A 23,609-nucleotide genomic window follows, 5' to 3' on the forward strand; every position below is an offset into this window, starting at 1 on the left:
TTCCTTGTCAGTGTGTGTGTCCTCATGATGACGTTCTTCCCTTGGCAGTGTGTGTCCTCATGATGACGTTTTCCCTTGGCAGTGTGTGTCCTCATGATGACGTTCTTCCTTGGCAGTGTGTGTGTCCTCATGATGACGTTCTTCCTTGTCAGTGTGTGTGTCCTCATGATGAGATTCTTCCTTGTCAGTGTGTGTCTCCTCATGATGACGTTCTTCCCTTGGCAGTGTGTGTCCTCATGATGACGTTCTTCCTTGGCAGTGTGTGTGTCCTCATGATGACGTTCTTCCTTGGCAGTGTGTGTGTCCTCATGATGACGTTCTTCCTTGGCAGTGTGTGTCTCCTCATGATGATGTTCTTCCTTGGCAGTGTGTGTCCTCATGATGACGTTCTTCTTCCTTTCTCCAATATCTAGTTCTTCCTGTATGATGTCACAGATCATCATACATTTGTTGGAGAAAAGGAAGGATTTTCATGAAATTCTTCCTTGGGTGGTTGTTTGTTGGAGAGATGAGGTTCTTCCTTGAGAGTGCAAGAGATGAGAGGAGAGGGAGTGTGTGTCTCCTAAAAGATGAGGTTCTTCCTTGGCAGTGTGTGTCCTCAGGGGGCAGGGTGTACAATATGACATTCTTCCTTGTCATTGTGTTTCAAGCTCTCCAATAAATGACCAGTCTCTGTTTTGGTAGCTGCACCTCATGATGACTTCTTCATCTTCAGTGTGTGTCCTCATGATGACGTTCTTCCTTGTCAGTGTGTGTGTCCTCATGATGACTTCTTCCTTGTCAGTGTGTGTGTCCTCATGATGACGTTCTTCCATGTCAGTGTGTGTGTCCTCATGATGAGTTCTTCCTTGGCAGTGTGTGTCTCCTCATGATGATGTTCTTCCACCAGTGTGTGTGGTGTTGTTGCCCTCTAAATCTTCCTTTCTGCAATATCTAGTGCAAATGTATGATGTCACAGATCATCATACATTTGTTGGAGAAAAGGAAGGATTTTATGAAATGGCAGGGTGGTTGTTTGTTGGAGAGAGGGAGGGAGAACGGAGAGAGAGCAAGAGATGAGAGGAGAGGGAGGTAGGGGAATAAAAGAGAGGGGTAGGAGAGGAGAGGGGAGGGTCTCTGCACCACCCGTCTTCTCTCTCTCTCTCTCTCTCTCTCTCTCTCTCTCTCTCTCTCTCTCTCTCTCTCTCTCTCTCTCTCTCTCTCTCTCTCTCTCTCTCTCTCTCTCTCTCTCTCTCTCTCTCTCTCTCTCTCTCTCTCTCTCTCTCTTCTCTCTCTCTCTCTCTCTCTCTCTCTCTCTCTCTCTCTCTCTCTCTCTCTCTCTCTCTTTCTCTCTCTCTCTCTCTCTCTCTCTCTCTCTCTCTCTCTCTCTCTCTCTCTCTCTCTCTCTCTCTCTCTCTCTCTCTCTCTCTCTCTCTCTCTCTCTCTCTCTCTCTCTCTCTCTCTCTCTCTCTCTCTCTCTCTCTCTCTCTCTCTCTCTCTCTCTCTCTCTCTCTCTCTCTCTCTCTCTCTCTCTCTCTCTCTCTCTCTCTCTCTCTCTCTCTCTCTCTCTCTCTCTCTCTCTCTCTCTCTCTCTCTCTCTCTCTCTCTCTCTCTCTCTCTCTCTCTCTCTCTCTCTCTCTCTCTCTCTCTCTCTCTCTCTCTCTCTCTCTCTCTCACACACACACACCAAGCTGTCACCTGATCCCCCTCCCTCCCTCTCTCTTGCTCTCTCTCCCCCTCTCTCTCTTCCTCTGTCTTGTCATTTACATTAGTCCACAGTCCACTGCTCTCTGCTCTCCTCCCTCAGATAGCTTTCACACTCACACACATCCCTGCTGTTATTATTCTCTATACCCCCCCTCTCTCCATCGCTCTACACTTCCTGCCCTTGAGAACAGCCCCGAAATCCTCCCTCTGTCCGAGAGGGAAGCAAGGCAGTCTGTTCCCTCCCTCTTTTTCTCTCCTCCTCTCTGCCTCGCTCTCCCTCTCTCGTTTTCTCTTATCGCTCTCTCGCTCTCTTTCTCTGTCTGTATCTCTGCTGACATTTCCTCTCCACCCTCTCTCTTTCCCTCTCTCTGACACACACACACTCCCCGTCAGGCTGCCATGCTGGTGCTGTGGAGTGTGTATTCAGCCTCTTGACTGCCTAGCTGCTTGTGTGTCTGTCTGTCTGTGTGGCTCAGCTAGTCTCCTGTGGGTTTACCAAAGCAGCGCCTCACAGCGCATCCTGTAGCAACATGTTTCGACGCACGAAAAGGTAATGGCAGAGCTTCTCTGTTTTTCCCTTCTACTGTAGACCTGGTGTCATCCCTTTTTCTCTCTCCTTTTATCTCATTGCTTATCGGTCTGTCTTCTCTCAGTTGTTTTCTAGTGTCACCCCCTGTCTCTCTGTGTAGTGATAACATTAACCGCAAAGCTCTCTGAATCTCTCTCTCTCTATTTCTCTCTCTCTCACCGTGGACCTGGTTTCATCTCCCCCTCTGTCTGTCTTGTCGTAGCATTAGGTGGAGGTTTAAGAAAGGTGTTGTTGTTGTTGTTGTTTTGATGGTTGTCAACCTCCGGCCAGCTTTCATGCTGTGTCACAGTTGTCCCTCTGTCTCGTATTGGCACTGGTGTGTGTGTGTGTGTGTGTGTGTGTGTGTGTGTGTGTGTGTGTGTGTGTGTGTGTGTGTGTGTGTGTGTGTGTGTGTGTGTGTGTGTGTGTGTGTGTGTGTGTGTGTGTGTGTGTGTGTGTGTGTGTGTGTGTGTGTGTGTGTGTGTGTGTGTGTTTACACGTTTTACTATACTTGTGAGCACCAGAAGTCCTCACAAGAATAGTAAAGCAACTAAAATTCAGAGAAGGGAGGACATTTTGCCGGTGTTCATTTTTAAAAAGGCTATTTTAGGCTTAGGGGTTAGGTTTAGGGTTAAGGTTAGAATTATGGTTAGGTGTTAGGTTTAAGGTTAGGGTTAGAGGTTAGGGAAGATAGGATTTTGAATGGGAATCAATTGTTGGTCCCCAAAAAGTCCTCACAAGTATAATGAGGCATAAGGCGGCAGGTAGCCTAGCGGTTTAGGGCATTGGGCTAGTAACTGAAAGGTCGCCGGTTCGAATCCCGAGTCGACTAGGTGAGTAATCTGTTGATGTGCCCTTGAGCACTTAACCCTAAGTGTGCGTGCACATGTGCATGATTTTCTCTGTTCCATTTTATGTAATGAACCTGTTTGTGAGCATGTTGGTGATGCACATGTATTTGGGATGTTGTAGGTCAGTGTTTCCCAACCCTGGTCCTCCAGGTTAGTTGTAGCCCTGGACAGACACGCTTCATTCAACTCATTGAGGGTTTGATGATTAGTTGACAAGTTGAATCAGGTGTGATTGTCCAGGCTTACAATGAAAATGTGTACTGTTGGGGAACTGGAGGAACAGGGTTGGGAAACACTGTTGTAGATGATTGATAGACATGTTACACACACAAACAGGCAGTCATACACAGGACGTTTGTAGGTTTGTGTTTGGTCAGCTGTGGTGTCTGGGTTAGATGTTTCTGTAGGGGAGGGTATATATACTGTGGTGTCTGGGTTAGAGGCTTCTGTAGGGGAGGGTATATATACTGTTGTGTCTGGGTTAGAGGTTTCTGTAGGGGAGGGTATATATACTATGGTGTCTGGGTTAGAGGCTTCTGTAGGGAGGGTATATATACTGTTGTGTCTGGGTTAGAGGTTTCTGTAGGGGAGGGTATATATACTATGGTGTTTGGTTTAGAGGCTTCTGTAGGGGAGGGTATATATACTGTGGTGTCTGGGTTAGAGGTTTCTGTAGGGGAGGGTATATATACTATGGTGTCTGGGTTAGAGACTTCTGTAGGGGAGGGTATATATACTATGGTGTCTGGGTTAGAGGCTTCTGTAGGGGAGGGTATATATACTGTGGTGTCTGGGTTAGAGGCTTCTGTAAGGGGAGGGTATACATACTGTGGTGTCTGGGTTAGAGGCTTCTGTAGGGGAGGGTATATATACTGTTGTGTCTGGGTTAGAGGTTTCTGTAGGGGAGGGTATATATACTGTGGTGTCTGGTTTAGAGGCTTCTGTAGGGTAGGGTATATATACTGTGGTGTCTGGTTTAGAGGCTTCTGTAGGGGAGGGTATATATACTGTGGTGTCTGGTTTAGAGGCTTCTGTAGGGGAGGGTATATATACTGTGGTGTTTGGTTTAGAGGCTTCTGTAGGGGAGGGTATATATACTGTGGTGTCTGGGTTAGAGGTTTCTGTAGGGGAGGGTATATATACTATGGTGTCTGGGTTAGAGGCTTCTGTAGGGGAGGGTATATATACTGTGGTGTCTGGTTTAGAGTCTTCTGTAGGGAGGGTATATATACTGTGGTGTCTGGTTTAGAGGCTTCTGTAGGGGAGGGTATATATACTGTGGTGTCTGGTTTAGAGGCTTCTGTAGGGGAGGGTATATATACTATGGTGTCTGGGTTAGAGGCTTCTGTAGGGGAGGGTATATATACTATGGTGTCTGGGTTAGAGGCTTCTGTAGGGGAGGGTATATATACTGTGGTGTCTGGGTTAGAGTCTTCTGTAAGGGAGGGTATATATACTGTGGTGTCTGGGTTAGAGGCTTCTGTAGGGGAGGGTATATATACTGTGGTGTCTGGGTTAGAGGCGTCTGTAGGGGAGGGTATATATACTATGGTGTCTGGGTTAGAGGCTTCTGTAGGGGAGGGTATATATACTATGGTGTCTGGGTTAGAGGCTTCTGTAGGGGAGGGTATATATACTGTGGTGTCTGGGTTAGAGGCTTCTGTAAGGGAGGGTATACATACTGTGGTGTCTGGGTTAGAGGCTTCTGTAGGGGAGGGTATATATACTGTGGTGTCTGGGTTAGAGGCTTCTGTAGGGGAGGGTATATATACTGTGGTGTCTGGGTTAGAGGCTTCTGTAGGGGAGGGTATATATACTATGGTGTCTGGGTTAGAGGCTTCTGTAGGGGAGGGTATATATACTGTGGTGTCTGGGTTAGAGACTTCTGCAGGGGAGGGTATATATACTGTGGTGGCTGGGTTAGAGGCCTCTGTAGGGGAGGGTCAATGCTGTGCTATATATACTGTGGTGTCTGGGTTAGAGGCTTCTGTAGGGGAGGGTATATATACTGTGGTGTCTGGGTTAGAGGCTTCTGTAAGGGAGGGTATATATACTGTGGTGTCTGGGTTAGAGGCCTCTGTAGGGGAGGGTCAATGCTGTGCTATATATACTGTGGTGTCTGGGCTAGAGGCTTCTGTAGGGGAGGGTATATATACTGTGGTGTCTGGGCTAGAGGCATCTGTAGGGGAGGGTCATTGCTGTGTTATATATACTGTGGTGTCTGGGCTAGAGGCTTCTGTAGGGGATGGTATATATACTGTGGTGTCTGGGTTAGAGGCTTCTGTAGGGGAGGGTATATATACTGTGGTGTCTGGGTTAGAGCACCTTCCCCACCTCTACCACTATTTTGTATTCCCTCCCTCCCATCATTCCCTCTCTCTCTATCTGCCATAGTACACAATCCCAGTTGTCCTGTAGCGTTTTATTTCCGACTTCATCTCATCTGCTCATAGGAGGATTAGTATAAATCCCTTTGTCTGATGGCAGCAGTGTGTGTGTGTCTCTATCTCTGTGTGTGCATCTCTGTGTGTGTCTACATCTCTCTCTCTCTGTGTGTGTGTGTGTGTTTGTATGTGTGTGATAATACCTCCAGCACCCTGCCTCAAGGTTTCTTCTACAGCTCTATCTCTGTAATCTCTTTGTATGAATCTATCTCCAGGAGGAAACATGGTTCTCTGATCTTATGATGATGGCTTGATCTTCTTTAAATTACACTCCATGTAGTAGGTCAGAGATTTGTTGTACTCACTTGTCATGCAATGCATGTTTGTGTGTGTAGCTAGTAGCATAACGTGGGTGGTAGTGTGTCTTATGTTCTTATCAGGGTATATCAGTGTTTATGTACAGTATGTGTGTGCGTGATTGTGTGTGAGTGTATGTCACTGTCTGCCTGCATGTGTGTGTGTGTGTTTGCAAGCCGCTCGTTCTTGGCCGACTCTCTCAGGCTGTCTCAATTAGAGAAGGAAGATGCTTTGTGCCCGGAAGGATAGATAGAACGAAGCGGAGGAGGAGTGTAGAACAGGAGAGGGGAAGACGGAGTGGGGTGTAAAATGAAAGGCAGAGCCTGAGGTACAGTCTGGGCCTAGATTTAACAGCAGCCCACTGGGGTTAACTCAGCACTCTAAAGAGACTCTATTTTCTTTCATCTTTAGTTTTTCTTCAACTCTTTTTTCTTTTCTTTTTAGCTGTACTCAAAATGTAGCTATACTCTAAATTAATTCTCTCTCTCTTTCTCTCTCGGTCTCTCTTTCTCGCTCTCTCTCTTTTCTGTCTTCCTCATAGAATGTCATCTGAAAGCTCGTATAGAGGAATGAGGGAACAAGAGAAAGAGTGTGTTTGAATGTAACCCCTCATCAGGTGTGTGTTCTATAGATTTACATTGCAACGTGGTTGAAGTCCAGATTTACATTGCAGTAATGTCAGTTGGGTGCCACCATGTTGTTAACCCTACGCCCCCAGTCAATCAATGCTATTGATGTTGTGGCTATGCACTGAGCCTTCTCTCCTCTGTGTTAAGCTACGCACAGTAGCAGACTAGTTAACGTGAAAGCAGATTGGTGTAGTTCTCTCTGTGCGCTATTGGAATCTGACTGCTACAGATGTAGGATCTTAATTTGATCACCCTGTTGCTGGAGAACTTGCAATGCAGGAAATGTTTAACTTGTTTAACAGACTTGATTCCCCCTCACGAAAAATGTATCAACCATTAATTATAATCCATGTAATAATTCACCTTTCCTGTTGCTGCAGGATTATTTTCCTGCTGTTGCAACCGGCTCAAATTAATATCCTACCTCTGTACTAGCAGGTGGGCAGTAGTCAAAACAGAGCACAGGGAGTACATCACTTTAGATGTTTTTGGATAGCAGGTGCACACACTAGCTCCCCCCAAAACCGTTAGTGACTCAGTGTACTAGTAATTACTTGGTCTCTCATCATGATAGCTGAGTAATAATCTTCTTATCCATCTGTATTTCACAACATTGACATGGTAAACAACTGACTGTAAAGATCAACAACGTGCTCCACTCCACCTTATATAAACTTAGATCAGGTGCTGAATACTTGTCGAATTGTGGTGATATTGATTGCTGTTGCCTCGAATGCACCCGGCAATAAAAATATGTTCATTTAAGTTTATTCTCCGGAGTGCTTTCCTATTTTTGTTCTTTAAACTACTGACTGTAGAGTATGTGGCTTGTTGATGGAAAGGAGTCCATGTTCCAAGGCTAAACATTATAATTCAATCATTGTCATAATAAGAAAAGTATTAGTGTTAATATCCAGCAGTACAGAATTTTACATAAATGTATTATTCAAAGAACATGGTTTTCCGTAGTGGAGGATTTGACAACCACTTAACCATACGCATCATCAATGATATTAAATGTCTTTCAGACTCGGTGTGTATGACACTGTATGCCTCTGTGTCCCAAACAGCACCCTATTCCCTATGGGCCCTGGCCAAAAATAGTGCAATACATAGGGAATAGGGTGACATTTGGAACGTAGACAATTATATTTTAACGAGGTAATAGTTCCAGGTCATTTACCCTGTGTCCCTGTGTGGGTCTCAAATACCACCCTATTCCCGTATGGGCCCTAGTCAAAAGTGGTGCACTATAGGGAATAGGGTGCCCTTTGGGATGCAACCCCCTGCTTGCATAAGGGTCTGTTAACAAAAGCTATAGCTGATTCAATGCACCACCTCCCAGTCTCAGCCCAATGTAGCTTTCAGACAATACACAGTACACAAGACAGCACTGTCCCTCCAAGCTTCTGATGCTTTCTGTGTCACTCTACCTCGAAGACACATTTGAATTTTTACAACTAAAAAAGCCTAACCTTGTCATCAATAATAATAGGACAGAAAAGGGGGGAAAACATTTACCTCAGTTCAGTCAATAGATATTACAGTAAAGATATTTCAGTGCCTCAATTCGCTTCTGATTCTGCTGTGTCACTCTGGCTGCCTTGAAGGCATGCTTTGACACCTCAAGAATAGCCTACATAACTTTGTCATAAATCATGATAGGAGAGTTCAAACGGGGTAACCGACTGCCTCAGGCCTACAGTATGACCACAAGGCATAACAGAGCCTTTTCATTATTCTGTTTGTTTTGCACCTACGCGCCTGTGACTGACGTCATTTTGAATTAAAGACGACAATAGAGTGCAGTTGCCCACCCATTGTTTCAAAAGCATAACAATAACACACAACAAAAATAGTGTCTTAAAGAGGCATATCACCTTTATAAAGGGTCATGATAGTCCTTTCCTCTTTGAGAAAAAATCTATAGGCCTTTCTACATCTGTGGAGGAACATTTGCATTAACATTTTGTTGGCATTGTCGCTAGGTCATTGTATGAGCTTAAAGAGCTGTGACATGGACCTAATATCCCTGTTGTGGACTTTGCTATTGCTGTTAAAGTGTGCAGGCGGTAGCATTTTGCTAGCTGCCGTCGTGGCTAGCTCAGTCAGTATATTTTGGTTTAACAGCCTGGGCTCCAGATGTGTTGTAGTCAGACTCACTGATGTGTTTCCTAACTAGAACTCCCCTGGAAGGCTACTCTCTCTCTCTGACAGCTCCAGGCCCCGTCATCTTAAATAGACAGACAGACAGACAGACCTACAGGCCAGAGTTGTCATGTCTTGTCGCCATGCTAGCTACTGTAGCTAGACAGACAAACAGACAGAGAAATAGCTAGATAGACAGACATCCTCCTAGATGATGTAGCTACCAGACCTGTGTTCAAATACTATTTGAAATCATTTCAAATACTTCATCTGTGCTTGATTGAATAGTCCCAATACTTTAAACCCTGTCCGTCTGGCACTCCGGGCAGGCAAACAATCAAAGTATTTTACCTGATTTTAAATAGTATTTGAACCCAGGTCTGACTGTAGCTATCTAGCAGGGCCAAAAGTTTCTCTGTCTGTCGGCATCCTCGTTTTATAGTGTAAAGGGGACAACGTGTTCATCCCAAATGGCATCATATTATCTACATAGTGCGCTACTTTTGACCAGATCCTATGGGTCGTGGTCTAAAGTAGTGCACTGTATAGGGAATAGGTTGCCATTTGGGACACAGTCATTGTCTTCCTTCCCTTTTATCAGTGGATGTGAAAGAACACCCTGCTGTGAGCAGGCGTAGGCCCTCAAAGAACTATACAATGTTTCTCACTAAATTGGTCCCTTCACTCAGCTTCCCACCCTCCCTCCCTTTCCCTGACTTAGTTTTTCTACACCCTCCTTCCTCCCTCCCTTTCCCTGACTCAGTTTATTGACTCCAGACAGCTGTAAATGTTGCAGTCCCCCTTTAAGAAATCCCGAGGAAGTGTCAGAGAAAGTCAATAGACAATAGTGATTGACTGACACACAAACTTCATATTGTGGCTTGACTGTGACCTCTGATTTCACTGCTTCACATCAGACAGCGGTAAACATTAAGAAACCCGGAGTGTCATGGAAAGGTCACCTGACAGGAAATTGCCTCGGGTCGATCAATATTCTAACGATCAGAAAGGTCTGCATGGTGTCCTGTCTGCCCTGTGACTCAGCATGCAGAGGACGACACTAACGTTTACATTACATCAGCACACACTCATGCTTACTGTATAGACACGAACACACACAAACATACAGAGGCACACGCACAAACACACACACACACACACACACACACACACACACACACACACACACACACACACACACACACACACACACACACACACACACACACACACACACACACACACACACACACACACACACACACACACACACACACACACACACACACACACACACACACACACACACACACACACACACACTGTCCACCATGATGATATACCCGTATAGATGGGTTGGGAATTACTGCACATAGTCTTTAGAACAGTCTACTATGATATACTGGACTAGCAGTCCCTTTAATAATAATCATCATCATTATAGTAATAATAATAATCATCAATATAATAATTATAATAATAATTTGGTGGGTGCTTATATTTGTCCTATTTCACATGTGTTTTTGAGACGCGCAGTATGTGGTTACATAAGATGTAGGACTACTGAAACTACTGATCACCATGCTGCCCATACAGTATATATGGAAATCACACACACACACGCACGCACGCACGCACACACACACACACACACACACACACACACACACACACACACACACACACACACACACAATCACACTATTTGTCTTGACGTAATGGTAGCTGTCCTCTGTGTGTTGTCTCTGTGGACATGGCCTTGTTATAGGAACTATAGTCATATAGTCATGTTGAGCAGTTATTTAGAAAGCAATTATCCAGACCATAGAACATAGTGAACCTAAACACAAGCTGGTTTGTCATCCAAGGATTGTGTGGGTGGGTCTGTGTGTGTGTGTTTACATCAGAAGTGTCAATGTCAGTATCTTCCTATGATTGGGGAGTAAATAAAATACTGTCTGCTCTGCAATTGACCGAAATGAAATGATGTGAGAAGAGGAGAAGTGGTACCCTCTCACCTTTCACTTTCTCTTTTACTCCATTTCTTTTTCTCTCTACTTTATTCACTGTTCCCCACACAAAGAGCACAATACAATCCTGTGTGTGTGTGTGTGCATCCGTTTGTGTGTGCGTGTGTGTGCGTGTGTGTGCGTGTCTGTGTGTGCACTCGTATGTGAGACTAGTGTGCCAGTGAGGGGTCTGCACGGGGGATAATCACTCTTCACACGAGTCATTACCACTGATTTGACCTTTGACCTGTTGACAGCCGCCAGATTGGGTACAGTAGGAAAGAACAACTAGCTATCATTCCCTCTACATGTCATCCTCCCCCTTACTCTCTTTATGGTTCTTTCCTCCCCTTTTATGTCTCTTGCTTACTCTTCTTCTTGTTCTGTCAGTCCCCCTCTGTTTCTCACAATGTTTTTTAAATGTAATTTGTCAACGTATTGTAATTTGGAATATACGAGGAAAATACATTGGATTTGAAAAAAGTAATCAACTACGTTATTTTGTGGGTAAAATTTCCCTCAACTGTTTCCCTCAAAATTTCAAACACAGGATTATGTCATCATTGTAACCAATTGTCAATACAGACAATCTATGTTGAATTTGTATACTACATGACCAAAAGCATGTGGACACCTACTCGTCAAACATCTCATTCCAAAATCATGGGCATTAATATGGAGTTGGTCCCCCTTTGCTGCTATAACAGCCTCCACTACTCTGGGAAGGCTTTCCACTAGATGTTGGAACATTGCTGTGGGGACTTGCTTCCATTCAGTCAAAAGAGCATTAGTGAGGTCAGGCGATTAGGCCTGGCTCGCAGTCGGCCTTTCAATTCATCATAAAGGTATTTGATGGGTTGAGGTCAGGGCTCTGTAGAGGCCAGTCAAGTTCTTCCACACCAATCTCAACAAACCATTTCTGTATGGACCTCACTTTGTGCATGGGGGCATTGTCTTGCTGAAACAGGAAAGTCCTTCCCCAAACTGTTGGCACAAAGTTGGAAGCACAGAATCGTCTAGAATGTCATTGTATGCTGTAGCGTTAAAAAACAAGAATGCAATAGGTTGGACAGCAACTCTTACTGGAGAGTTGATTGATCTGCAGCTATCCCTTTGGTCTAACAATCCAGGGTTTTAACCAAGCCCAGCTTATTTTTGATATTTGTCACTGACTACGACCAATCTGCTATCGTGAGAGTTATTGTTGTGAAATCTCCACCTAACCTATACAAGATTGGTGGGTCCCCCCCGGGACGGTTGAGCTAACGTATGCTAATGCGATTAGCATGAGGTTGTAAGTAACAAGAACATTTCCCAGGATGTAGACATATCTGATATTGGCAGAAAGCTTCAATTATTGTTAATCTAACTGCACTGTCCAATTTACAGTAGCTATTACAGTGAAATAATACCATGCTATTGTTTAAGGAGAGTGCACAGTTATGAACTTGAAAAGTTATTAATAAACCAATTAGGCACATTTGGGCAGTATTGATACAACATTTTGAACAGAAATACAATGGTTCATTGGATCAGTCTAAAACTTTGCACATACACTGCTGTCATCTAGTGACCAAAATCTTAATTGTGCCTGGGCTGGAATAATACATTATGTCCTTTCTCTTGCATTTCAAAGATGACGGTACAAAAAGTACATTACATTATCTTTTACCAGATCTAATGTGTTATATTCTCCAACATTAATTTCACATTTCCACAAACTTCACAGTGTTTCCTTTCAAATGGCATCAGGAATATGCATTATCCTTGCTTCAGGTTCTGAGCTAAAGGCAGTTAGATTTGGGTATGTCATTTTAGGTGAAAATTGAAAAAAAAGGGTCCGATCCTTAATCGGTTTTAAAAGATTTACTTGCTATCGAAGTCATTCCAAAGGGTAGGTTCAACAGAGCAAATGAAATGTAACTGTACTTATCATACATATCAATCATATAGCATCAATTATGCTATTTATTAGGCCTATATAACATTTGGGAAGTCATCAACAGCTATTCTATAAATTCAGCCCAGGATTCAACTAAGACTTGGCAATACATAAAGGCATAGGGTTTCAAGCTCTGGTTAATTTCAAATTGAATCTACAAGTTAATCATAAATATGTTGGATTCACATCTCCATCTCAACCAAAAATACAAGTTAAAGAATAGGATTAAATCAAATCAAACTGTATTTAAAGTGCATTTAAAATTTGATTTGATTTATCGCTATTCCTTAACAGACATTTTGGGTTGAAATGGAGACGTGACACCAACAGATCAATTGTTCCTTTGTAGACAAACTGGAAATAAAGCCAGACTCAGTGGCACAGATGGAGCTAACCAAGCAGAAGATCTCTTTCAACAGGTTATATTTGTTTGCGTTGACAATCAAACACAATTCAATATCACTTTTGCAATATGGTAAATAGCCTATTACCTTGTCGACAAGTTAACAAATGATATGTTGGATTCACGTCTCCATCTCAACCAAATATAAAAGTTAAAGAACAGGATTAAGCCAGTGGCTCAGATGGAACTATCCAAGCAGCACTTCTCCTTTAAATGTTGATATTTGGTTGCGTTGTCAACCAAACAGAATTCTCTATTACTTTTGTAAGACAGTCAATAGCCTGAAGTAAGGCTTTACTTCATTGATCACTTGCACCATGTACTTTAATAACAATCTCAACAAACTGCAATCTAGGTCATGTGGTTGTACTATTAGAACAAGCACAGTGATAACACATCAAATAAAAACATATTAAGTTGTTGTATAAATAAACAAAATATCTGACATTGTATTTCCCATTTGAACTTTGGTGTGCTTTTAGATGGTTGAAAGTGCAGTGATAACACATTTAGGTGACAACTAAACCAAAAACTCTGACATTGATTTTCCATTAGAATTTGGTTGTGCTTTTAGATGGTTGAAAGCGCAGTGATAACACATTTAGGTGACAACTAAACCAAAAACTCTGACATTGATTTTCCATTAGAATTTGGTTGTGCTTTTAGATGGTTGAAAGCGCAGTGATAACACATTTAGGTGACAACTAAACCAAAACCAGTGAGTTATCTTCTTTTCCAGAATAGAATTTGATGTTCTTGTCTTTTCAAATGGTTGAAAGCGCAGTGATAATCACATTTAGGTGACAATTAAAACCAAAAACTCTGACATTGATTTTCCATTAGAATTTGGTTTTGCTTTTAGATGGTTGAAAGCGCAGTGATAGACACATTTAGGTGACAACTAAACCAAAAACTCTGACATTGATTTTCCATTAGAATTTGGTTGTGCTTTTAGATGGTTGAAAGCGTGTGATAACACATTGGTGACAACTAAACCAAAAACTCTGACCATTGATTTTCCATTAAAATTTGGTTGTGGAACAGATGGGAAAGTCCACCAGTGATGTACACATTTAGGTGATTCAACTAAATCCAGGACTCTGACATTGACTTGATCCACTATCTTGGAGCCAGCTTTTGGCCAATTGAGCAGCAGTGACAGTCATCACATTTAGGTGACAGACTAAGACCAGTCCTTGATCTGATTTTCCTTAGAATGGGCATGGTTGTGCTTTTAGAGATGGACAGACTGACCGTGGCAGACATTTATGGTTTGGAACTGCACACTCCTTGACAGGTGCCAGGACAGAGAAGAGCTTTGAATGGGCTTGGTGAGCTTTTAAATCTTAAGCCAAGAGACCAGAGGTGGGACAACAGAACTCGGGTTGGGGTGTAGGACATTTGCTTCCTAGCCTGAAGGCAGGGAGGGGCAGTTCCTCTTGACAGCTATGTAGGAAAGTACCAGGTCTTGTAGTGGATGCAGCGAATCTGGATTGCCAGTGTGGAGTGGACTAACCTCTCCACAGCTTGAAATGAAGTCAGCTCAGTGAGTTATCTTCCTCAAGAATGGAATCAGTGTTCAACTGGTCAGCCAGTGTGGAGTGGACTGGAAGCCAGTGTTTCCATGGGATCACTTTGATTTAGGACTACATACACACTGCCATTTGAACTTTTTTAGCTCATCAGTTCCATTATCACAGCTTTCTCCTCTGTTACTTTGACTGATTTACCAGAACCCACAGACAGACAGAGACTGACTTTTGATTCTCTAAAATATCAGGTGGGACAACCACACACTGACTCAACTCTAGTCAAATACTGTCTGGGTCTGACTGCTATCTGGGTCCAGTGTTTGCTGGTGATGTGATGCAGTAGATTATCATGGTTCACCTGCCACAGCAGATTCCTGCTTCATCATCATGTTTTACACAAATGTGATTTTTATTACAGTGTGACCTCATGAGGGTTTCCTGGAGTCAGACCACCAAGGGCTGTGTATGTCTAGAAATCACAGATCACACAAGACAGGCACTACTGATGACTGTTGACCACTATCTCTCAACTAGCTTCTGACCATTGCAACAGAACAGTCAGCTCATGACTGACTGGGGTGATAGAGAAAGACCAGTCCTTTGATCTCAGATAGGGTCTGTGGCAGTGGGCATGGTAGGGTGAGCTTGATGGACTAGACTGGACCGTGGCAGACAGGATGGTCCTCTGGAACTGCAGCACTCCTTGCACAGGTGCCAGGACAGAGAAGAGCTTTGACTGTCTGAGGGGTTAACACTAGCTGCCCTCCTGTAGGGGTGACTGCCAAGAGACCAGAGGTGGCAGAACACTACTATCAACTTGGGGTGACTTTGTTCCTAGCCTGAAGGTAGGAGGGGCAGTTAACACTACTATCAGCTATGTAGGACTGTACCATGGTCTTGACAGTGACTGTTAACACTACTATCGACTGGAAGCCAGTGTGGAGTGTGGAACATGGGAGAACGACTGAACTTTTGATTGACTCATTGTTAACACTACCAACTACTGACTCAGTTGTTAACAGCTACTCCTCTGTCAAATGACTGATCACCAGAACCCACACTACTGAGACTGCATGCTACTGATTCTCTATAAATCACTGACTGTTGACTGGCAACACTACTGTCAACTGTGACTGACTGCCTTGTTAAGAGTTATCAACTATGTGATGCAGTGATTATCATGGATTAACACTGCTGCCCACACAGCAGATTTGCTGCTTCATCATCATGTTTTACCAAATGTGATTTTTATTACAGTGTGACCTCATGAGGTAAAGAGTCAGAAGACACAGCAAGGGTTGTGTATGTCTAGAAATCACAGATCACACAAGACAGGACTGAACACTACTGACTGACTCATTGTTAACACTACTGTCAACTACTGACTGACTCATTGTTAACACTACTGTCAGCTACTGATTGACTGACTGACTGTCTGAATGATAACACTACTGTCAACTACTGACTGACTGACTGTTAACACTACTATCAACTACTGACTGACTCATTGTTAACACTACTGTCAACTACTGACTGACTGACTGACTGTCTGAATGATAACACTACTGTCAACTACTGACTGACTGACTGTTAACACTACTATCAACTACTGACTGACTTATTGTTAACACTACTGTCAACTACTGACTGACTCATTGTTAACACTACTGTCAACTACTGACTGACTCATTGTTAACACTACTGTCAGCTACTGATTGACTGACTGACTGTCTGACTGATAACACTACTGTCAACTACTGACTGACTGACTATCAAACTGACTGATTGACTGCCATTGGCTGACTGACTAAACTAGCTGACTACCTGCCTGCTACTGGCTGAGCCTAATGTCTGGATTAAATGGATTATGATACAGTAGATTAAAACGCTTTATATGACAGATTATGACGTTTTATGAAACTGCCCACACACCAGATTATTTGATGTTTCATCTGCATGTTTTCGTATAATGTGATTTCATAGAAGTTCAAGGGTCATGTATAGAGATGGGATGTCGGTCAAATGTCATAAAGTCAGAGTGCAAAGTGTAAAGTAAGTTCTAGACCTGGTGTTCCCTTAGATTGTAAACTGTCATGGTCAAAACATCTAGATTCAATAGTTGTAAAGATGGGGAGAGTTCTGTCCGTAATAAAGAGATTCTCTGCTTTTATGACACCACACTGCAAGTCCTCCAGGCTCTAGTTTTGTCTTATCTTGATTGTTGTCCAGTCATGTGGTCAAGGGCTGCAAAGAAAGACCTAGTTAAACTGCAGCTGGCTCAGAACAGAGCGGCACGTCTTGCTCTTCATTGTAATCAGAGGGCTAATATTAATACTATGCTGCCAGTCTCTCTTGGCAAAGAGTTGAGGAGAGACTGACTACGTCACTTCTTCTTTTTATAAGAAACATTCATGTTTTGAAAATTCCAAATAGCAACACCTCACAGCACAACTCCCCATTTGACCTAGATATTGTGTGTATGCATTGATATGTAGACTATGAGTGCTGTTTTTAAATGTATGTAGTTCTGTCCTTGAACTGTTCTGGTCTATTAATGTTCAGTGTTATGTCATGTTCTGTGTGGACCCCAGGAAGAGTAGCTGCTATTTTCGTTACACCTAATGGGGATCCCAATAAAGAAAGGAATAATAAAGACCTGTTATTGTAACTACAGGACAGGGTTGGACGTTCACATGAGTAGTATATTGTGTGACTCTTTAGTGTTGCTATAGTAACTGTGTAGACCTAGCCTCCCCTCACCCCCCTCTCTCTTACTGCTTTGTGGTCGGGTCATTACAGAACGAAGAAAGGAAGAATTTATTCCTCATTTATTTACCTGGTTAAATAAATGAATGATTCAATTCAATTCTGAAAGATGTAGCTAACGCTGTCTAGAGATGTGTCTAGTCTGGAGACTGGTCATTAAGGATAAACCAAACTGAACACAATCATACTGAAAATGTTTGTCCACCTCAGAAATGCCATATGATATGCTATCAAAAACCTTTATGTTGTGTGATATAGTAAGGGCACTGCTCTTGATTTATGGTGGTCTTGGGATAAAGCCAGCAGCACACACACACACACACACACACACACACACACTATCTAAACCAGATGGAGAGCGGCTGAGCCCACACTACATGACCATAACCGTGACTGAGAGATTTACCCTGTCACTCAGCAACACCAGAGAGGAGAGAGAAAACACACACACTTGTCTTCTTTTCCTTTCCATTTCTCTCTTTCACCCCTCCCTCTCTATATTCACCCCCCTCTTTCCCATGTTTCCTTCCATTTTTCATTTGTCAGCTCTATCTCAGATATTTTTTCATCAGACTAAAGACACAGCATGTCATCCACTGAGCATAGTTCCAGTTAGGTCTATGGATGACTCATCACTTGAATTCACTCTCAGGCTAAACCTCTAATGTAGTGGAACTGAACTCTGAAGAAATAAAACGAGGTATCTTTCTATTCTTCCCCTTCACTCAATACTCTCAACCCTGGTAGTCTCCCTTTCTTTCTCACTTGTTCTCACGCACTCAATTTCTTTGTCACACATACTCCCCCTCTCTCCCCCCCTCCTCTCAACCCCATCCTGCTCCTTCTCTCTATCTCTATATGTGGGTTAGAGAGTTCATTTAATCAAGCCACAGGAGAGGACAGTGACATTCAGCGTTACTTACAATCCCACTTAGAAGGACCAGTCTGAACCCATACAGACCCCAGACAGTCCTCTAGTCTCCACTGGGCCTTCATAAAGAAACTAGATTTATCATTAAGATGATGACACATTTAAAGGTAATGCTTACATTGGCCAATTTAAGTACTGTGTATTCTACACTGTATTATTGATTGTGTGATAAATTGTGAAGGTTAATATACTATTAACCAACCAAATTGAAATAAACATGTAAGACGAAAAAAATATAAAATAGAAAGATAACGGAAAGTAAGGACTGGGATGACTCTCAGTATTTCTAACTGGTTCTCCTCCAGTCCTCAGAGAGTTGTAGTGTAATGGTGTTAAGCCACTTCCAAAACCAAGCCTAATGCATTTCCCTTAAATATTTCACCACCCCTTCTCTCCAAATGTGTGTGTGAGTTCGTTCACAAGCCTCTCCTGGTGCCTGAGTGACACAGAGAGAGATCACTAGGTGGTTTTTGGCTGTTTCCTTGATGTTAGCTGTTCTGACGAGGAACAAACACATGAGAATAAATAAATCAATAAGGGATATGGCGGTGGAGGGAGGAAGGGGGGAGGGAGTGCTTTATTTGAAATGCATCAATGCATTATGGAAATTGTCCTGCTGTTTCAGACATGTACGTATACCGCTCGTGCATGTGTGTGTGTGTCGTGTACTGACCTGCTCATGCCTGTGTGTGTAATTTACATCCCAGCTGTATAGAGCAGCATGCTATCTGATGCAATGTGGAACAAGCCTAGCCCAGGTCTTTGTCATGCTGTGTTAGCGCTGTGCGGCTTCCTACCGCTTCTCATCTGGCTGACAGCTACCTTTCAAAACCAGCACACTGGAGAGATCTGGCAGGGCAACCAAAACAGACTTGACACACACACACACACACACACACACACACACACACACACACACACACACACACACACACACACACACACACACACACACACACACACACACACACACACACACACACACACACACACACACACAGAGGAGAAAAGTGACATCATTTTTACTAGGGGTCATTTTTCGAGGCTACTGTATGCCATATTCCTGTTACTATTGTGCTATGCTGACAGTGTTGAACGTCGTTATTCGGGAGTCATTATTAGTGGTGAATAAAGTGTAGTGAGTCGTCATTGGTCGACCATAGATTGAGGAAGGAGGAGAAGGAGGTCGAGGAGAAGGAGGAGAAAGGGAACAGTCTACTGTGGGTGATTTTTCAAGGCCATACCATATTTCTCTCCTATGCTGATAGTGGTGTATAATATGGAGAATATATATTAGTGAGGGATTTCAGCCAACTACAACATTACACCGTTACGTACGGTTCCCTGACTACAGGAAGTATGGTTGTCATGGTAGAATCACACCTTTTAAAGCCCTCCTCCCGCATAACACCATCTGTGTCACACTCAGTGTGAGTCCATGTTTTTTTCTCTTGCATCAGGAGGGTTAATCCTCATTTATATGATAATCTCAACACATCATTACCTGCCCCTCTCCTTCTCTCCTGCTCTCTCTCCATCTCTCCCTCGCTCCCATCATTATCTCGCATGAGAGGTGTCTCGTCCAAGTTGACACTGAAGGAAATTGGAAGTCCTTGTTGCTGTGGCTCGTGGTGTGTGTGTGTGTTTGTGTGTGTGTGATCCACAAGGCTTTGTTGCTTTGGCTCTCTCCCCACGTGGTGGGCTGACTTCAATACCCCATGTTCTCTGGCCCAATTTGTGTGAGCATGCATAGACACATTTACACACAGAAGCGCACACAGACACTTACACGCACACAAGCGTTCAAGCTCAGAAGCACACAGCCACACAAACACGCACTCACACACACACACACACATGAAAGTACACACGATCACACCCGACTTTCTCATAGATATTACGCTAAGAGTGGTAGATGCTGTTAGATGGTAATGTTATCACCTCTTTGACTGTGTTTCAGATAATGATGGCCTGTGTGTTTGTGGCTGTGTGTGTTCTAGTTGCCGGACCAGTAACCGGAAGAGCCTCATTCTAACCAGTACATCACCCACTCTCCCTCGACCACACTCACCTCTCCCTGGACACATAGGTAAGGCAATTGGTTATAATTAAGCGTTAAGACGTGAGGGGGTGTGGTGTATGGCCAATATACCACGGCTAATGGCGGTTCTTACGCACGACACAATGCGTGCCTGGACACAGCCCTTAGCTGCGGTATATTGGCCATATATCACAAACCGCTGAGGTGCCTTATTGCTATTATAAACTGGTTACCAACGTAATTAGAGCAGTAAAAATAAATGTTTTGCCATACCCATGGTATATGGCCTGATATACCACGGCTATCAGCTAATCAGCATTCAGGGCTCAAACCACCCAGTTTATATTAACAGTTAATACTGTATTTACAGTGATGTATAATGGGCCAGTTTGGTTCTTTGTAGATCATTTGGTGGAGCATGGTGCTTGTAACACCAGGGTAGTGGGTTCAATGTCCAGAACCGCCCATACTTAAAATGGATGCATGCATGACTGTAAGCTGCTCTGGATAAAAATGTCTATATTATATATGAAATATTATAATGGCACTTCATGTATGTTCCCTGTCTCTCCACAGGAAGTAGTCCATTGGACAGCCCAAGGAACTTCTCCCCCAGTGGCCCTGCCCACTTCTCATTTGCCTCCTCTAGAAGGTAAATAGCGTTTGGAATAGTCAATACATCTGCTGTTTACATATAAAGAGATTATATCAAGTTATATAAAGGGATGAAAAAGCAGGTAACGCTCTTGGCAGGTCCCTTTTTATGATCCTATAATCTAATCTAGCAGCCATATCTCTTAATCAGGTAATCCTACAACAACCAAAAAGCCTTTGGCTACACTGCATAAACAAACACATTGTCATACCAATACCGCCATAGTAGCAATCAACTGGCCATTCTTTTTTGAAGGAATATGTGTAGTTTTGTGGGCAGGCAGGATAGTAGAGAGGAAAGATAGAGAGAGTTGCTGAAATAGCAGTAGGCTGGATGTGAACCCCTGCTGCAGCTGTAAATGTGCTCTAGAGGCAGTGGCTTAGACCACTAGACCACCCTAGGCCTCAACTGACTGTTTAGTTAAGCAGTGACAATATTCCAGTGGCACACACACAGTGAAAGGGAATTCATTTACACCCTTATACAGAGACACTTTCCCCTCTTTGCATTCCCCTGTCACACGGCATGACAAAGTGTGTGTGTGTGTGTGTTTATGTGCGCGCACAGACGGATGGGCCTCTGAGTGCCAGGATGTAGCCAAAACCAACATCCATCATGACTCCAGCAGTGTCAGACAGATAGAAGGACCCACAGAGAGAGAGAGAGAGAGATATGTGTAGCAGGACCCCATGGAAGCAGAGGAAAGGAAGGGATTATTGGCGCAAAAGGCAATCCAGGAGGTGTGAAAGAAATGTGGAACATTAAGCTCTCTGACTTTTTGGACAGAAGGAACTACCTATTGTATAAATCCCTTTCTGCTCTGGAACTAGTATGATGCAATTCTTCCTGCTCTCTTCCTAACCCCCCCACTCTCTCTCTCTCCCACCCTACCCCTCTCTCTCTCTCTCTCTCTCTCTCTCTCTCTCTCTCTCTCTCTCTCTCCCACCCTACCTCTCTCTCTCTCTCTCTCTCTCTCTCCCACCCTACCTCTCTCTCTCTCTCTCTTTCCTCTCTCTCTCTCTCTCTCTCTCTCTCTCTCTCTCTCTCTCTCTCTCTCTCTCTCTCTCTCTCTCTCTCTCTCTCTCTCTCTCTCTCCCTCTCTCTCCACCCTACCCCTCTCTCTCTCTCCACCCTACCTCCTCTCTCTCCCTCCCTACCCCTCTCTCTCTCTCTCTCTCTCTCTCTCTCTCTCTCTCTCTCCCCACCCTAACCCTCTCTCTCTCTCCCCACCCTACCTACCCTCTCTCTCTCTCTCTCCCACCTTACCCTCTCTCTCTCTCTCCCACCCTACCCCTCTCTCTCTCTCTCCCACCCTCCCCTCCCTCCCACCCTACCCTCTCTCTCTCTCTCTCTCTCTCTCTCTCTCTCTCTCTCTCTCTCTCCCACCCACCCTACTCCTCTCTCTCTCTCTCTCTCCCTCTACCCCTCTCTCTCTGTCTCTCTCCCACCCTACCCCTCTCTCTCTCTCTCTCTCTCTCTCTCTCTCTCTCTCTCTCTCTCTCTCTCTCTCACCCTATCCCTCTCTCTCTCACACCCTACCCCTCTCTCTCTGTCTCTCTCCCACCCTACCCCTCTCTCTCTCCCACTCTCTCTCTCTCCCCACCCTACCCCTCTCTCTCTCTCTCCCACCCTATCCCTCTCTCTCTGTCTCTCTCCCCCACCCTACCCCTCTCTCTCTCTCCCTCCCACCCTACCCTCTCTCTCTCTCTCTCTCCCTACCCCCTACCCTACCCCTCTCTCTGTCTCTCTCCCACCCTACCCCTCTCTCTCTCTCTCTCTCTCTCTCTCTCACCCTACCTTTCTCTCTCTCTCTCTCTCTCTCTCTCTCTCTCTCTCTCTCTCTCTCTCTCTCTCTCTCCCACCCTACCCCTCTCTCTCTCTCTCTCTCCCCTCCTCTCTCTCTACCCCTCTCTCTGTCTCTCTCCCTCCCACCCTACCCTCTCTCTCTCTCTCTCTCCCCCACCCTACCCCTCTCTCTCTCTCTCTCCTCTCTCTCTCTCTCTCCTCTACCTCTCTCTCTCTCTCTCTCCTCTCTCTCTCTCTCTCTCTCTCTCTCTCTCTCTCTCCCACCCTACCCCTCTCTCTCCCACCCTCCCTCTCTCTCTCTCTCTCTCTCTCTCTCTCTCTCTCTCTCTCTCCTCCCTCTCTCCCACCCTCCCTCTCTCTCTCCTCCCACCCTACCCCTCTCTCTCTCTCCCCACCCTACCCCTCTCTCTCTCTCCCACCCTACCCCTCTCTCTCTCTCTCTCTCCCACCCTACCCCTCTCTCTGTCTCTCTCCCACCCTACCCCTCTCTCTGTCTCCTCCCCCCTACCCTCCCCTCTCTCTCCTCTCCCACCCTACCCCTCCTCTCTCCCCCACCCTATCCTCTCTCTCCACCCTACCCCCTCTCTCTCTCTTTCCCCACCCTACCCCTCTCTCTCTATCTCCCTCCCACCCTACCCCTCTCTCTCTGTCTCTCTCCCACCCTACCCCCACCTCTTTAAGGAATACCTAGGATAGGATAAGTAATCCCTCTCACCCCCCCTCTTTCTCTCTCCCAAGATTTAGATGCACTATTGTAAACCCTCTCTCCCTACTGTTCCACTGGATGTCATAAGGTGAATGCACCAATTTGTACCCTACCCCGCTCTGGATAAGAGCGTCCTGCTGACTTAAATGTAATGTAAATGTAAATGTCTCTCTCCCACCCTACCCCTCTCTCTCT

General features: G+C 44.4%; 1 protein-coding gene across 1 annotated transcript in view; it reads left to right on the top strand.

Annotated features, from left to right (window-relative positions):
* LOC124015545 (microtubule-associated serine/threonine-protein kinase 1-like) overlaps window positions 1-23,609 on the top strand; it is a 98,597-nt gene that overhangs the window by 23,766 nt on the left and 51,222 nt on the right. Inside the window, exons 3-4 of the mRNA XM_046330825.1 lie at window positions 20,207-20,295; window positions 20,824-20,899. Coding sequence (XP_046186781.1) covers window positions 20,207-20,295; window positions 20,824-20,899 — 165 coding nt within the window. The remainder of the gene's footprint in view (window positions 1-20,206; window positions 20,296-20,823; window positions 20,900-23,609) is intronic.

This window comes from Oncorhynchus gorbuscha, linkage group LG26 (genome assembly GCF_021184085.1).
Source record: "Oncorhynchus gorbuscha isolate QuinsamMale2020 ecotype Even-year linkage group LG26, OgorEven_v1.0, whole genome shotgun sequence".
Taxonomy (NCBI): Eukaryota; Metazoa; Chordata; class Actinopteri; order Salmoniformes; family Salmonidae; genus Oncorhynchus; species Oncorhynchus gorbuscha.